The following is a 16287-nucleotide window of genomic DNA, read 5'->3' on the forward strand; positions in this document are numbered from 1 at the left end:
GTGTAAGTGGTTTTGTGTTTGTAAGTTTTTGTGTGTGTGTAAGTTTTTTGTGTGTGTGTATGTTTTTGTGTGTGTGTGTAATTTCTTGTGTGTGTGTGTATGTTTTATGTTGGGTTTAAGTTTTTGTGTGTGTGTGTGTAAGTTTTTGTGTGTGTGTAAGGGTTAGCGTGTGTGTAAGTTTTTGTGTGTGTCTAATTTTTTTTGTGTGTGTGTAAGTTTTTGTGTGTGTGTAATTTTTTTTGTGTTTAAGTTTTTGTGTTTGTGTAATTTTTTGTGTGTATGTAATTTTTTGTGTGTATGTATGTTTTTGTGTGTGTGTTTGGTTTTTTGTGTGTTTACATTTTTTTAAGTTTGTAAGTTTTTGTGTGTGTGTAAGTTTTTGTGTGTGTGTAAGTTTTTTTGTGTGTGTACTTATTTTTTTTTTTGTAAGTTTTTTGTGTGTGTGTAATATTTTGTGTGTGTGTAAGTTTTTGTGTTTGTGTGTGTTTTTTTGGTTGTGTGTAAGTTTTTTTGTGTTTGTTTATTTTTGTGTGTGTGTTAGTTTTTTTGTGTGTGTGTTTTTTTGTGTGTGTGTGTAATTTTTTGTGTGTGTGTAAGTTTTTGTGTGTGTGTAAGCTTTTGTGTGTAAGTTTTTATGTGTGTGTGTAAGTTTTTGTGTGTGTTTGTAAGTTTTTTTATGTGCTTAAGTTTTTGTGTGTGTGTAAGTTTGTTTTTGTGTTTATTAGTTTTTGTGTGTGTTTACTTTTTTGTGTGTGTGTAAGTTTTTGTATATATGTTAGTTTTGTTTTTTTTTGGATGTTTTTGTGTGTGTGTAAGTTTTTGTGTATGTGTAAGATTTTGTGTGTGTGTGTTTATGTTTGTGTGTATGTGTGTGTATGTGTGTTTTAGATGTTTTGTGTGTGTAAGTTTTTGGTTTTGTTTAATTGATTGTGTGTGTGTAAGTTTTTTGTGTGTGTGTATTATTTTGTGTGTGTGTATGTTTTTGTGTGTGTGTATGTTTTTGTGTATTTGTATAAATTCTTGTGTGTGTATAAGTTTTTGTGTGTGTGTGTGTGTATTTTTTTGTGTGATGGTTAGTGTTTGTGTGTGTGTAATTTTTTGCTTACGCGTAAGTTTTTGTGTGTGTTTATGTTTTTGTTTGTGTTTATGTTTTTGTGTGGTTTTAAGTTTTTGTGTGTGTGTAATTTTTTTTGTGTGTGTGTATGCTATTGTGTGTGTGTAAGTTTGTTTGTGTGTGTGTGTATTCGTTTGTTTGATTTCATTTGTTAGAGTGCTTTAATTATTTTGTGTGTGTGTGTATGCGATTGTGTGTTTTTAAGTTTTTGTGTGTGTGTAAATTATGTTGTGTTTGAGTACGTTTTTGTGTGTGTGTAATTTTTTGTGTGTGTGTTAGTTTTTTGTGTGTGTGTATTCGGTTGTGTGTGTGTTAGTTTTTTGTGTGTGTGTAAGTTTGTTTTTTTGTCTAAGTTTTTGTGTGTGTGTAATTTTTTGTGTGTGTAAGTTTTTATGTGTTTGGGTGTTAGTTTTTTTTTGTGTGTTAGTTTTTGTGTGTGTGTGTAATTTTGTGTTTGTGTTTGATTTTTTGTGTGTGTGTGTAAGTTTTTGTGTGTGTGTAAGTTTTTGTGTGTGTGTATGTTTTATGTGTGTGTGTATTTTTTTGTGTGTATGTAATCTTTTGTGTGTGTGTGTCAGTTTGTTTGTGTGTGTTTGTTTTTTTGTGTGTGTGTATGTTTTTTTGTGTGTGTGTTAGTTTTTGTGTGTGTGTAAGTTTTTGTATGTGTTTATATTTTTTTGTGTGTTTTAGTTTTTGTGTGTGTTTAAGTTTTTTTTTGTGTGTAATTTTTTGTGTTTGTGTAAGTTTTTGTGTGTGTGTGTACTTTTTTGTGTTTGTTTAATATTTTGTGTTTGTGTGTATTTTTTTGTGTGTGTGTAAGTTTTTGTTAGGTTTTTATTATTTGTGTGTGTGTATTATTTTTTGTGTGTGTGTAATATATTTCTATTTTTTGTATTATTTTGTGTGTGTGTAAGATTTTTTATGTGTGTAAGGTTTTGTTTGTTTTAAAATGATTTTGTGTGTGTGTGTATTTTCTTGTGTGTGTGTCAGTTTTTGTGTGTGTGTACGTTTTTGTGTGTGTGTAATTTTTTGTGTGTGTGTGTATGTGTTTGTGTGTGTGTAAATTTTTATGTTTGTGTTAATTTTTGTGTGTGTGTGTGTATTTTGTTGTTCGATTGTAAGTATTCGGGTGTATGTATGTTTTTGTGTGTGTGTAAGTTTTTTGTGTGTGTGTGTGTACTTTTTTGCGATTACTTATTTTTTTGTGTGTGTATTTTTTTGTCGGCTGCGAAGTTTTTTGTGTGTGTTTAAGTTTTTTTGTGTGTGTGTAAGAGTTTGTTTGTGTATTTTAGTTTTTTGTGTGTGTGTAAGTTTTTGTGTGTGTGTAAGTTTTTGTGTGTGTGTAATTGTTTTTGTTTGTGTGTGTTAGTGTTTGTGTTGTCTATTTTGAGTTTGTGTGGTTAATTGTTTTTGTGTTTTAAATATGTTTTGTTGTATGAAGTTTTTTTGTTTGGGTTTTTTTTTGTGTGTGTGTGTAAGTTTTTGTGTGTGTGTAAGTTTTTGTGTGTGTGTAATATTTTTTTTTTGTTTATTTTTTTGTGTGTGTGTAATTTTGTGTGTGTGTGTATGTTTTTGTGTGTGTGTAAGTTTTTGTGTGTGTGTGTGTGTAAGTTTTTGTTTGTGTGTGTAATTTTTAGTTGGGTTTATAGATTTTGTGTGTGTGTAAGTTTTTGTGTGTGTGTATGGTTTTGTGTGTGTGTAAGTTTTTGTGTGTGTGTAATATTGTGTGTGTGTGTTCTTGTTTTTGTGTGTGTGTATGTTTTTTTGTGTGTATAAGTTTTTGTGTGTGTTTGTAAGTTTTGTGTGTATGTGTAAGTTTTTGTGTTTGTGTGTATGGTTTTGTGTGTGTGTTTTTTTCTGTTTGTGTGTAAGTTTTTGTGTGTGTGTAAGTTTTTTGTGTGTGTGTGTAAGTTTGTGTGTTTGTAAGTTTTTTTGTGTGTGTAAGTATTTGTTTGTGTGTGTGTATGTTTTTTTTGTGTATGTAAGTTTTTTTGTGTGTGTATGCATTTGTGGTTGAGAAGGTTTTTATGTGTGTGTAAGTTTTTGTGTGTGTGTGTATGTGTTTGTGTGTGTGTATGTTTTTGTGTGTGTGTGTATTTTTTTGTGTGTGTGTATGTTTTATTGTGTGTGTGTAAGTTTTTGTGTTATGTTTTTTATTTGTGTGTGTGTAAGTTTTGTGTGTGTGTGTTTAAGTTTTTTTGTGTGTGTGTATGTTTTTGTGTGTGTGTGTATGTTTTTGTGTGTGTGTAAATTTTTGTGTGCGTGTGTAAGGTTTCTTTGCGTGCGTTAGTTTCTTTTTGAGTTCGTAATTGTGTTTGTGTATGTGTAAGTTTTTGTGTGTGTGTAAGTTTTTTGTGTGTGTGTAAGTTTTTGTGTGTGTGTGTATGTTTTTGTGTGTGAGTGTGTATTTTTTTGTGTGTGTGTAAGTTTGTGTCTGTTTGTTAGTTGTTGTGTGTGTGTAAGTTTTGTGTGTGTGTGTATAATTTTGTGTGTGGGTATGTTTGTGTGTGTGTGTACGTTTTTGTGTGTGTGTAAGTTTTTGTGTGTGTGTATGTAATGGTATGTGTTTAAGTTTTTGTGTGTGTGTAAGTGATTGTGTGTGTGTAAGTTTCCGTGCGTTTTTATGTGTTTTTGTGTGTGTATGTTTCTGTGGGTGTGTGTATTTTTTTGTGTGTGTGTAAGTTTTTGTGTGTGTGTGTAAGTGTTTGTGTGTGTGTAATTTTTTTTTTGTCTGTAAGTGCTTTTGTGTATGTAAGTTTGTTTGTGTGTGTAAGTTTTTGTGTGTGTAAGTTTTTGTGTGTTTGTGTAAGTTTTTTTGTGTTTGTGTAAGTTTTTTTTGTGTGTGTAAGTTTTTTGTGTGTGTGTATGTTTTTGTGTGTGTGTAAGTTTTTTATGTGCGGGTAAGTTTTTGTGTGTGTGTAAGTTTTTGTGTGTGTGTGTAATTTTTTGTGTGTGTGTATTTTGTTTTGTTCTTTTATTTTTTTGTGTGTGTGTAAGTTTGTGTTTTTGTGTATGTGTTTTTCTGTGTTTGTGTGTGCGTGTATTTTTTTGTGCCTGTGTGTAATTTTATTTGTTTGTGTTAGTTTTTGTGTATGTGTGTGTGTAAGTTTTTGTGTGTGTGTGTATTTTTGTGTGTGTATGTTGTGTTTTTGTTTTTGTGTGTGTGTAAGTTTTTGTGTGTGTGTATGTTTTTTGTGTGTGTGTAAGTTTTTGTGTGTGTGTAAGTTTTTTGTGTGTGTGTATATTTGTGTGTATGTGTAAGTTTTTGTGTGTGTGTAAATTTTTTTGTTGGTTTAAGTTTTTGTGTGTGTGTAAGTTTTTGTGTGTGTGTAAGTTTTTGTGTGTGTGTGTAAGTTTTTTTTTTGTGTGTTAGTTTTTGTTTGTGTGTAATTTTTTGTGTGTGTGTAATTTTTTGTGTGTGTGTGTAAGTTTTTGTGTGTGTGTGTATTAGGTTGTGTGTGTGTGTGTATTTTTTTGTGTGTGTGTGTATGTTTTTTTGTGGGTGTCTTAGTTATTTTTTGTGTGTGTTTAAGTTTTTTGTGTGTGTGTAATTTTTTTTTTGTCCGTTAGTTTTTTTTCGTTTGTAAATTTTTGTGTGTGTGTGTGTAAGTTTTTTGTGTGTGTGTGTGTATTTGTGAGTTTTTGTGTAAGTTTTTGTGTGTGTGTAAGTTTTTTTGTGTGTGTGTGTATTATTTTGTGCTGTTGTAAATGTTTTTGTGTGTGTGTATGTGTGTTTTTGTTATTTTGTTTTTGTGTGTGTGTGTAATTGTTTGTGTGTGTGTGTATGTTTTTGTGTGTGTGTAAGTTTCTTTGTGTGTTTAATTTTATATGTGTTTATGTTTTGTGTGTGTGTGTAAGTTTTTGTGTGTGTGTAACTTTTTGTGTGTGTGTCAGTTTTTGTGTGTGTGTGTGTGTGTGTGTGTACGTTTGTGTGTGTGTGTGTGTGTGGTAGTGTTTGTGTGTTTGTCCATTTTGAAGTTGGAAAATATTAAATATGAATTTTTTGTGTTTTAGGTGTTTCATGACATTCTGATGTAAAAAAAAAGTATTGCTTGGCATTGAAGTATCCAAAAAACTGTAAAGTAAAGTTTTGGATGAAAAAGATGGGTATTTTAAGCTGTAAAACCGGTTTTTGCGGTGTATCAAGAAAAGAACTTGCTCTGAAATGCCTTTTGAAAGTAATGCTTGGTGCTTAGATATCCAAAAAGCTGTAAAGTAAAGTTTTGGGTGAAAAGGATGGGTACTTCAACTTGTAAAATGGGTTTAGGATGGACATTATGAAATGAACTTGGTCAGTAATGCCTTTTGAAAAGTATTTTTGGGTGATGAGCTATCCAAAAAGCTTTAAAGTGAAGTTGTGAGTGAAGGTAATGGATACTTCAATCTGTAAAATGGGTTTAGGAAGGACTTTAAGCAAGGAACTTGTTCTGAAATGACTTTTGAAAAGTATTGCTTGATGTTGATGTATTCAAAAAGCTGTGAAGTAGAATTATGGGTGAAAAGGAGGAATGCTTCAACTTGTAAAATGGGCTTTGGAGAGACATTATGAAAAGAACTTGCTCTGAAATGCCTTTGAAAACATTACATAAAGTTAGGTTGTACGTAGACTTAAAACACTTGTGTTTTAAGTGTGTTTCATGACATTCCAAGATGTAAAAAAAAAGTTAAAAAAAAAAATTGGTCACTACAAACATTATTTTTCTAATAGTAAAAGTTGCGACACATATCCATAGGATTCCTATTTTTAAGTTTGGTAATATTAAATATAAATTTTTTGTTTTTTATGTGTGTTTCAATACATTATATTATATTTAACAAAAAGTAAAAAAAAAACAAAAAAAAAAAAACTAAAAAAAACTCAAAAAAGAAAAAAAAACTCAAAAAAGTATGGGGGGTGTTGGTGGGAGGAAGGAGGGGGAGGGGTTGGAGGGAGGGTGGAGGGATAGAGTTGAGGGATAGGGGTAGGACTTGGGGCCCAAAAGCTGTAAAGTAAAGTTGTGGGTGAAAAGGATGGGTGCTTCAACTTGTAAAATGGGTTTAGGAAGGATATTAAATAAAGAACTTGTTCCGAAAAATATGTTCGAGGGGGAGCCAAAATTTGGGTGTATGGGACCCTTTTATCTCTCAAATCATCTTCTAAAATGCCTCAAACTGTTTCGCCCAAATAATTCCCTAAAATGCCTAAAACGGTTTCGCCCAAACAATCCCTAAAATGTGTAAAATGGTTTCGCTCAAATAATCTTTAAATGTAATTTAAGCGTGTTCCCTTAGTTTTGACATCCCTGCACTTTCACATTTGAAACTCCTAAGAAACGCTTTCCCGCGTTAATCTCTTCATCTCTAAGATCAAAACATTCTTCCCCACCTCCCCCTTAGAAACAACAAATTAATTCCCCTTTCTTGAATCAATAATTCATCTTAGAAACAACAAATTAATTCCCCTTTCGTGAATCAATAATCCCCCTTACAAACAACAGATTAATTCCCCTTTCGTAGATCAATAGTTCCCCTTAGAAACAACAAATTAATTCCCCTTTCGTGACAAATCAATAAACCTTGACATCATCTGTCAGACATTAATATACTTCGCCCGGAAACAATTTTCCTGGACGAACACCAAATACATGAATAAACTTCGCCCGGAAACAATTCTCCTGGTCGAACTCCAATTTCTCGGAAACCAGTTCTCCCTGGGGATTCCATGCCCATATGTGGTGTACGTACGGGACTGACAGCACAGGTGTGCTGTCAGCAAAATGCAACAAATTTATAGCACATATTTAGTTTCATATGTTCATTTTTCTTTAAAAGGAAAATGTTTACATGTGGATATTATAAAAACGTATTGCAAGTTTGCAGTATATTTTCTATTTCTTCAGCTTCTTTGATTTTTCATACGCTCTTGTGTCTGTATATTTCTTTGCATAGTTTTTTCTTTTAGGGGCACCGACAAGGGGCAGACAAAACATTTACTCTCAAACAAGAGCAGCTAAGAGCACAAATTTGGAAGTATTATGATTGTCAGTTTTGGAACATTTGGCAATAAATTTGATCTATCTGTTTTTTGACTAATTTGATAGCTGAAAGACAAATGTTGCCGTTCGATTTACCAACCAAATTTCTTTCTAAATATACCAATTGCTCCCAGGAATTGCGTCCCAGATCACTTAACGGCTGGATCCTAGACTAGAAACAAAACGTAACTAATTTTTTTTTAATTTACATTATTAGCCCATTAATAATGAGAAATAAGTACGGAAAATATAGATATAAAAAAAAAACAGCAAAATTGTCAAATTTTTGATTTCTAGAAGTCTTAGCAATTCTTGCTTTTCAGTGTCACCATAAAAGAGTGTTTAAAATGTGTAAATATAACTTTTAATTATAAAATATATATCAACAATTACATAAAATGTCTTATGCTTAAGGTAAACTTTGTTTCAATTAAGTGCAAATGATGTTCTGGCCTTTATACAGTTTAGGGGAGGGGGGTGCCTTGCTCTTATTTGTGGCAAATTCTTTTTGCTTTAAGTTTATCTTCATTGTTCTTATAATTTCTCTCGTTTCAAGATTCATCTACTCATACATAGCAGTCAATCTCTTCCACTTTTTTGTTTGATGTTATATTGATTCTAACAAATATTCGTTTTGAGTATTTGATTTATTCATTCATAGTAATTCCTGATTGTTCTAAGTATGAGTTATTGTTTAATTTTTTTTTAAATTTAAATTAAATATAATTAAGTTAAGAGCCAGAAGAGAGTAGTTACTTACTGTTCTCAGCCAAATCAATACTTGTAATGAAACTCAAACTTAAGCGTACGACTTATGTCAACAGTCTGATTTAAACGACTTGATACGTGAAATTTAAGGTCTCCAAAGAAGCATCGGAGCATCAACGTTGAAGAGAACACTTAATGGATGGATGCACAAGAATGTCTTTCTAACGAAATGAAGACTAGGATTTCCCTTCTTTTTTCATAGAGCACTTTCAATTTGAATATTGTCAAGATATCAAAGGTATACTTTCTGGATTTGGAGTTACTTATTACGGTCCAGTAGACTTGATATTGTCTCTTCATAATTTAATGAGTAGTCTGGATTGGCGTAAAAATTTTAAAAATTCTTCTAATGGGACACTCAAGAATGAAAAATATTACACTATGAATATGATCATAGGATTGGTAAAATGTCCTGAGTACAACTGGATTGTTCGTGTTGACCTAGCAGCAGCAAATTTTCATTTTGGTCAGAAAAAAAGGTACATCAAATGTCCATGTTTCATTTGAAGGTTGGACAGTGGAACCAAATAAAAGCACTAGGATCGAAAATACTGTCCAATTCGTAAGAAAAAAATGGCTGGGAATATGGCGGCTGATTACTGCTGTGCAATTAGACTGACTGTCCAGAAGAACCACATAATCTCAAAAGTCACACGTGCATCTCTCTGCCACAAATCCACTATTGGTTTTATCTGGAAATTTCTATTGACATTGTTTGTATTCATGATTCTGTTTCATTTAAACATGTAGCATACGAAAAATGTTTCAATGCATTAAATACAATTTTACTTTTGCTCCATTAATCTTAAGAATTTAAGAACTATAATAATTTATTTTTAATCCACATCATATATAAAAATGATAATTGTGGAGTATAACGAAAAAAGTAGATAATACACTACATACATGAGTAGGTAAAACTTAAAAACTTCACAAAAGCAGATTAACCAAATAAAAAAAAAAAATTCAAGAGAAAAAAAAAAATATATGACAAAAGACAGACCAAGACTTAATACAGCGGACCAGGACTAAACTTAATGGAGCATCATTAAATAATTTAGACCTTCATATTTGAAATGTTTGAATATTCCCTATTCATGTATATAACGAATTTAAACTACTATTGCGGAAAAAAAATTACAAGACAAACAACTTTAACAACACTTCAAACAACAAAAAAAGAACAAAAACTACAGCAAACGACTAAGGCCACTCTGAGCTGGTAGATACTTAGATGTACACTTGGGTAGTTTCCCGGCAATTTCCGTAAGCCTTGACCCAATATCCGGAAGACCGTAAACAGACAAGAGATTCCGATTTCTATACCATGGAGGCAGATACAATAGAAAGCGGGAAACCGGAAATAATATGAATGAACTGATCTGATGTCTTTTTGGCGACAAATAGGGTAAATTCCAGACAGAGACAAAACCGAGCGATCTGTAAAAACCGAATATAATTTAGTAAGAGATTTTCTATTGTATCTACCTCGATTTGCAACAATTATAGAATAACTTAACTGAATGTTCTTCTTCACTGAATGCAATCAGTGACGACGAGCTTTCGGAAAGATTTTAGTGTTTTGGTAACATTGATACCCAGCCATCGGAAAGAAGGAACCGACAGGACAGAAAAAGATCCGCAAACTAGAGGGCTCATATTATTACTATTAAATGAGAGATATTCACACTTTGAAAGATTAAGAGAAAGTCCAATGGTATGAAGTTTAGATGCTATTGTTGAGACAGACAGGGAAAGCCCCTTTTTAGTCCTGCTGATTAAAAGGATATCATCTGCATAAGCAAGATAAGAGATGTTAACGGAATTAAGAATACAAGTGAATGGGATAGAAGGAAGAACAGATGAAAAAAAAATTTAAAAATAGAAGGAAAAAGGACGGCACCCTACCGGACCCCAGTAGAAGGGGGGGTCCGACTCCCAGGACTCACCCCTGCTGCAACCTACAACTTTTTTTAACATCAAATTCGGGCATAGCCTCCCTAGGGAGAACACGTGGTTAATTAAAGCGATTGGGAATTTGGAACACCTGTGCTGTCAGTCATTAATCAAATTGTTTCCGGGCAAAGTTTAATAATGTCTGACAGGTACTGTCAATCATTAATCAAATTGTTTCCAGGCGAAGTTTAATAATGTCTGACAGGTGATGTCATGATTGATTGATTGACATTAAAGGAGAATTAATTTGTTGTTTCTAAAGAGAATTGATTCACGAGAGGGGAATTAATTTGTTGTTTCAAAAGAGAACTGTCTCCGAGCGAATGTTTCGATCTTAGCAATGAAGAGATTGATTCACGTAAGGGTTTCCAAATAATTTGAAATGTGTCAGCGCAGAGATGCCAAAACAAAAGGAACACGCTGAAATTACGTTTAGGGATTATTTGGGCGAAACCGTTTTAACCATTTCAGGGAATTATTTCGGCGAAACAGTTAGAGACATTTTAAAAGATGATTTTAGAAGAGAATTTAAGGGTGAAACTCTGTGGTCGTTATAATACACAAGTTGTATTTTAACAGTGTAGTGAGGTCCCCTACCCCAACCCCAAAGGGTTCCAATCCCCCTACCCCAACCCCGAAGGAAGCCCCGGTCCTCAAAGGTCCCCCAAGCTCCCAAAGGGCCCCCGGTTCCCCAAACGCCCTCCCCGGGCCCCCAAAAGCCCTCCCCCCGGTCCTCAAAGGTCCCCCAGGCTCCCAAAGGGCCCCGGACCCCCAAAGGCCGTCCCAGGGCCCCCAAAGGACCTCCCCCAGCCCCCAGAGGCCCTCACCAGGTTCCCAAAGGACCACCTGGCCCTAAAGGCCGCCCCCCAGACCCCCAAAGGACCCCCAGCACCCCAAAGGCCCCTGAGTCCCCATTTTTTAATACTTTTTAAGGCTTTATTATATCTTTTCAGAACAAGTTATTTTCTTAATGTCCATCCTAAACCCATTTTACAAGTTGAAGTACCCATCCCTTTCACCCACAACTTTACTATACTGATTTTTGAATGATCCAACACAAAGCAATACTTTTCAAAAGGCATTTCAGAACCAGTTCTTTGCTTAATGTCCCTTCTAAACCCATTTTACAAATCGAAGTACCCATTCATTACACCCAGAAATTTACTCTACTGATTTTTGAATGATCAAACAACATGAAATAATTTTCATAGGCATTTTAGAACCAGTTCCTTTCTTAATATCCCTCCCAAGCTCATTTTACAACTTGAAGTACCCATCCTTTTCACCCACAACATTACTTTACAGCTCTTGAAGGCCACAACACCAAGAAATACTTTTTAAAAGGCATTTCTGAACAAGTTAGTTTCTTAATGTCCCTTCTAAACCTATTTTCCAACTTGAAGTACCCATCCTTCTCACCCACAACTTTACTTTACAGCTTTTGAATGCATCAACACCAAGAAATACTTTTCAAATAGAATTTCATAACCAGCCCCTCTCTGAGTGTACCTCCTAGACACATTTTACAAGGTGAAGTTCCCATCCTTTTCACCCGCAGCTATTCTTTACAGTTTTTTGAATGCCCCACCTCTAAGCAATAATTTTCAAAAGGCATTTCAGAACAAGTTATTTTCTTAATGTCCCTTCTAAACCTATTTTCCAACTTGAAGTACCCATCCTTCTCACCCACAACTTTACTTTACAGCTTTTGAATACACCAACACCAAGAAAAATTTTCAAAAGGCATTTCAGAACCAGTTCTTTTCTTAATGTCCCTCCCAAACCCATGGTACAAGTTGAAGTACCCATACTTTTCAACCACAACTTTACTTTACAGCTCTTGAAGGCCACAACACCAAGCAATACTTTTCATAAGGCATTTCAGAACAAGTTATTTTCTTAATGTCCCTTCTAAACCTATTTTCCAACTTGAAGTACCCATCCTTCTAACCCGCAACTTTACTTTACAGATTTTGAATGCTCCAACACCAAGCAATACTTTTCAAATGACATTTCAGTACCAGTTCATTTCTTAATGTCCCTCCTAAACCAATTTTACAAGTTGAAGTACCCATCCTGTTCGCCCACAACTTTACTTTACAGCTTTTGAATGCCCCAACACCTAGCAATACTTTTCAAACGTCATTTCAGAACCAGCTCTTTTATTACTAACCCTCGAAAACCCATTTTATAAGTTGAAGTACCCATCCTATTCATAGACTACATTACTTTACAGCTCTTGTAGGCCAAAAAATAAAACAATACTTTTCAATGCATTTCAGAATAAGTTCTTTACTTAATGCCCCTCCTAAACTAATTTTACGAGGTAAAGTACCCGTACTTTTTACCAACAACTTTACTGTTCAGCCTTCTGAATGCCCCAAAACCAAGCAATACTTTTCAAAGGGCTTTTCAGAGCAAGCTATATTCTTACTGTACCTTCTAAACCTTTTTTCCAGCTTGAAGAACTTATCTTCTTCACACACAACTTTTCTTTACAGTCTTTTGCATACCACAACACCAAGAAATACTTTTCAAAAGACATTTCAGAACAAGTTTTTTTAATGTCATTCATAGACCAATTTTACAAGTTGAAGTACCCATCCTTTTCACCCACAACTTTACTTTACAGCTTTTTAGATATCTCAACACCAAGAAATACTTTTCAAAAGACATTTCAGAGCAAGTTCCTTTTCTTAATGTCCCTTCTAAGCCAATTTTACAAGTTGAAGCAGCCTTTCTTTTCACCCAAAACTTTACTTTACAGCTTTTTGGATAACCCAACCGCAAGAAATATCTTTCAAAAGGCATTTCAGATCAAAATTTTTTCTTAAGATCCCTTTTAAGACAATTTTAAAAGTTTAAGCATCCATCCTTTTCTCCCACAACTTTACTCTAGAGCTTTTTGGATACCTCAACGCCAAATATACCTTTCAAAAGGCCTTTCAGAGCAAGTTCCTTTCTTAAAGTCCCTTCTAAACTCATTTTCTAACTTGAAGTATCTGTCCTTTTCACTCACAGCTTTACTTTACAGCTTTTTGTGATATCTCAATACCAAGCAATAAATTTCAAAGGGCATTTCAGAGAAAGTTACTTTCTTAGTGTTCCCCCTACACCAATTTTAAAAGATCAAGCATCCATCCCTTTCACTCACAACTTTACTTTACAGCTTTTTGGATGCCTCAACACCAAGAAATACCATTCAAAAGGCATTTCATTGCAACTTATTTTCTTAATGTCCCTTCTAAACCCATTTTCCAACTTGAAGTACCTATCCTTTTCACCCACAACTTTACTTTACAACTTTTTGGATACCTCAACACCAAAATACCTTTCAAAAGGCATTTCAGAGCAAGTTCCTTTCTTAAAATACCTCCTAGACCCATTTTACAAGTTGAGGCATCCATCCTTTTCACCCACAACTTTACTTTACGGATTTTGAATGCGCCAATATTATGCAATACTTTTCAAAGACATTTCAGAACAAGTTCTTTTCATAATTTCCATGGTAAACACATTTTACAAGTTGAAGTAACCATTCTTTTCATCCACAACTTTACTCTACAGCTTTTTGAATGCTCCGACATCAAACAATACTTTTCAAAGACATTTCAGAACAAGTGCTTTTCTTGGTGACCGTCTTAAACACAATTAACACATTAAACTACTCATATTTTTCAAAACAAACTTTAATTTAAATAATATTGAAGGCTCCAAAACCAATAAATACCTTTCAAAGGGCATTTCCGAAACATATCTTTTCATTATGTCAATCATAAAACCAAATAACAATACGAAGTAAACGCAAGTTTAAACCAAAGCTATAATTCACCGCTTTTCGAAGGCCCACTACACAAAGCAAAACTTTTTAAAAATCTTTTCAGAATAATTTATTTTCTTAATTTCCTTACTAAACCCATTTTACATGTTGAAGTTCCCAACCTTTTCACCCTTAAATATACTTTACAGCTTTTTGGATACCTCAACACCAAGAAATACTTTTCAAAAGAAATTTCAGAGCAAGTTCCTTCTTCATGTCCTTTCTAAATCCATTTTATAAGTTGAAGCATCCTTCCTTTTCATCCCACAACTTTACTTTACAGCTTTTTGGATACCTCAACACAAAGAAATACCTTTCAAAAGACATTTCAGAGCAACATCTCTTCTTAATGTTCATTCTAAACACATTTTCCAACTTGAAGCATCCTTCCTTTTCACCCACAACTTTACTTTACAGCTTTTTGGATACCTCAACATCAAGAAATACCTTTCAAAAGGCATTTCAGAGCAAGTTCCTTTCTTAATGTCCCTTTAAAAACCAATTTACCAAATTGAAGTACCAATCCTTTTCACCCACAACTTTACTTTACAGCTTTTTGAATGCTCCAACACCAAGCGATACCTTTCAAAGGCATTTCAGAGCAACTTCTTTTTTAATGTCACTTCTAAACCCATTCTCCAACTTGAAGTACCCATCCTTTTCACTCACAACTTTACAGCTTTTTGGATACCTCAACACCAAGAAATACTTTTCAAAAGGCATTTCAGAGCAAGTTCCTTTCTTAATGTCCCTCCTAAAACCATTTTACAACTTGAAGCATCCATCCATTTCACACACAACTTTACTTTACAGGATTTTGGATACCTCAAAATCAAAATATACCTTTGAAAAAAGACGTTTGAGCAATAGCTTTTCTGAATGTCCCTTCTAAACCCATTTTTCAAGTTGAAGTACCCGTCTTTTTCGCCCCAACTTTACTTTACAACTTTTTTCCACACTGCAAATATCGAGCAATACTTTTCAAAAGGCTCTATTATATTTTTTCAGAACAAGTTTTTTCTTAATGTCCTTCATAAACCAATTTTACAAGTTGAAGTAGTTATCTTTTTCACCACAACTTTACTTTACAGCTTTTTGCACACCTCAAGATCAAGCAATACTTTTCAAAAGACATTTCAGAGAAAGTTCCTTTGCTAATGTCCATCCAAAACCCATTTTCAAACTTGAAGTACTTATCTTTTGCCCCACGACTTTACGACTTTTTTCCACACATAAACATCAAGCAATACTTTTCAAAGGTATTTCAGAACAAGTTTTTTTCTTAATGTCCTTACTAAGAACATTTTATAATTTCAACCACCCATATTTTTCACAAACAAAATTTATACTTTCCATCTTTTTGAATACTCCAACACGGATCAATACTTTTTAGAATACGTTTCAGAACAAGTTCTTTTCTTAGTGACCGTCCTAAATCCATTCTACAAATTGAAGTACCCATCATTTTCCTCACAACTCTACTATAAGGCTTTTCGAATACCCCAACATCAAGAAATACTTTTCAAAAGCATTTCAGAACAAGTTACTTTCTTAATGTCCTTCCTAAACCCATTTTACAAGTTGAAGTAGACATCCCTTTTATCCAACACCTAGAAATACTTTTCAAAGGCATTGAACAACAAGTTCATTTCCTAATGTCTCTCCTAAACCCATTTTACAAGTTTAAGTACTCATCCTTTTCACCACAACTTTACTTTAAGACTTTTTTTCTTAATGTCCCTCCTAAACCCATTTTACTAGTTGAAGTACCCAACTTTTTCACCCAAAACTATACTTCACAGCTTTTTGAATGCCCACAACACCAAGCAATACTTTTTAAAGGTATTTCAGAACAAGTTATTTTCTTAATGTCCTTCCTAAACCCATTTTACAAGTTGAAGTTCCCAACCATTTCACCCGCAACTATACTTTACAGCTTTTTGAATGCCATATAATCAAGCAATAAGTTTCAAAGACAGATCAGAACAACTTCCTTTCCTAATGTCAGTTATAGGCAAATTCTGCAAGTTGAAGTTCCCAATCTTTTCACCCACAACTTTAATTTACAGCTTTTTAAATGCTCACAACATCTAGCAGTACTTTTAAAAAGTCATTTCAGAACAAGTTTTTTCTTAATGTCCTTCCTAAACCAATTTTACAAGTTGAAGTACCCATCCTTTACAACCAACACCAAGCAATACTTTTCAAAAGGCATTTAACAACAAGTTCCTTTCTTAATGTCCCTCCTAAACCCATTTTACAAGTTAAAGTATCCAACCTTTTCACCAAAACTTTACTTTACAATTTTTTTCTTAATGTCGACCCTAAACCCATTTTACAAGTTTAAGTACCAACCTTTTTCACTCGCAACTATATTTAACTTCTTTTTTAATGCCCAAAAAACCAAGCAATACTTTTCTAAAGGCATTTAAAATCAATTTCTTTTCTTATTTTTCCTCCTAAACCCATTTTGCAAGTTGAGGTACCTATCCTTTTCACCACAATGTTTCTTTACAACTTGTGTGCATACCACAATATTATCCAAGTTTCCACTTCAGTTCAGATTTTTTTTTGTGCACGCGACAATATCATGCAAGTTTCCGCTTCAGTTCAAA

The 16287-nt window shown here is 33.6% G+C and overlaps 2 protein-coding genes across 2 annotated transcripts in view; one reads left to right on the forward strand and one right to left on the reverse strand.

Moving 5' to 3' along the window:
• LOC148944414 (uncharacterized) overlaps window positions 1-7160 on the forward strand; it is a 26336-nt gene extending 19176 nt beyond the window's left edge. The window contains exon 4 of the mRNA XM_089099921.1: window positions 7056-7160. Within this exon, the coding sequence (XP_088956047.1) occupies window positions 7056-7160 (105 nt within the window). The remainder of the gene's footprint in view (window positions 1-7055) is intronic.
• A 1926-nt stretch (window positions 7161-9086) lies between these two features.
• The window catches only part of LOC148944415 (uncharacterized), a 217785-nt gene continuing 210584 nt past the window's right edge, over window positions 9087-16287 (reverse strand). Inside the window, exon 8 of the mRNA XM_089099923.1 lies at window positions 9087-9336. Coding sequence (XP_088956049.1) covers window positions 9087-9336 — 250 coding nt within the window. The remainder of the gene's footprint in view (window positions 9337-16287) is intronic.

The sequence above is a fragment of the Artemia sp. Qi Xiang Cuo genome, chromosome 14, assembly GCF_049724085.1.
Source record: "Artemia sp. Qi Xiang Cuo chromosome 14, ASM4972408v1, whole genome shotgun sequence".
Lineage (NCBI taxonomy): Eukaryota > Metazoa > Arthropoda > Branchiopoda > Anostraca > Artemiidae > Artemia > Artemia sp. Qi Xiang Cuo.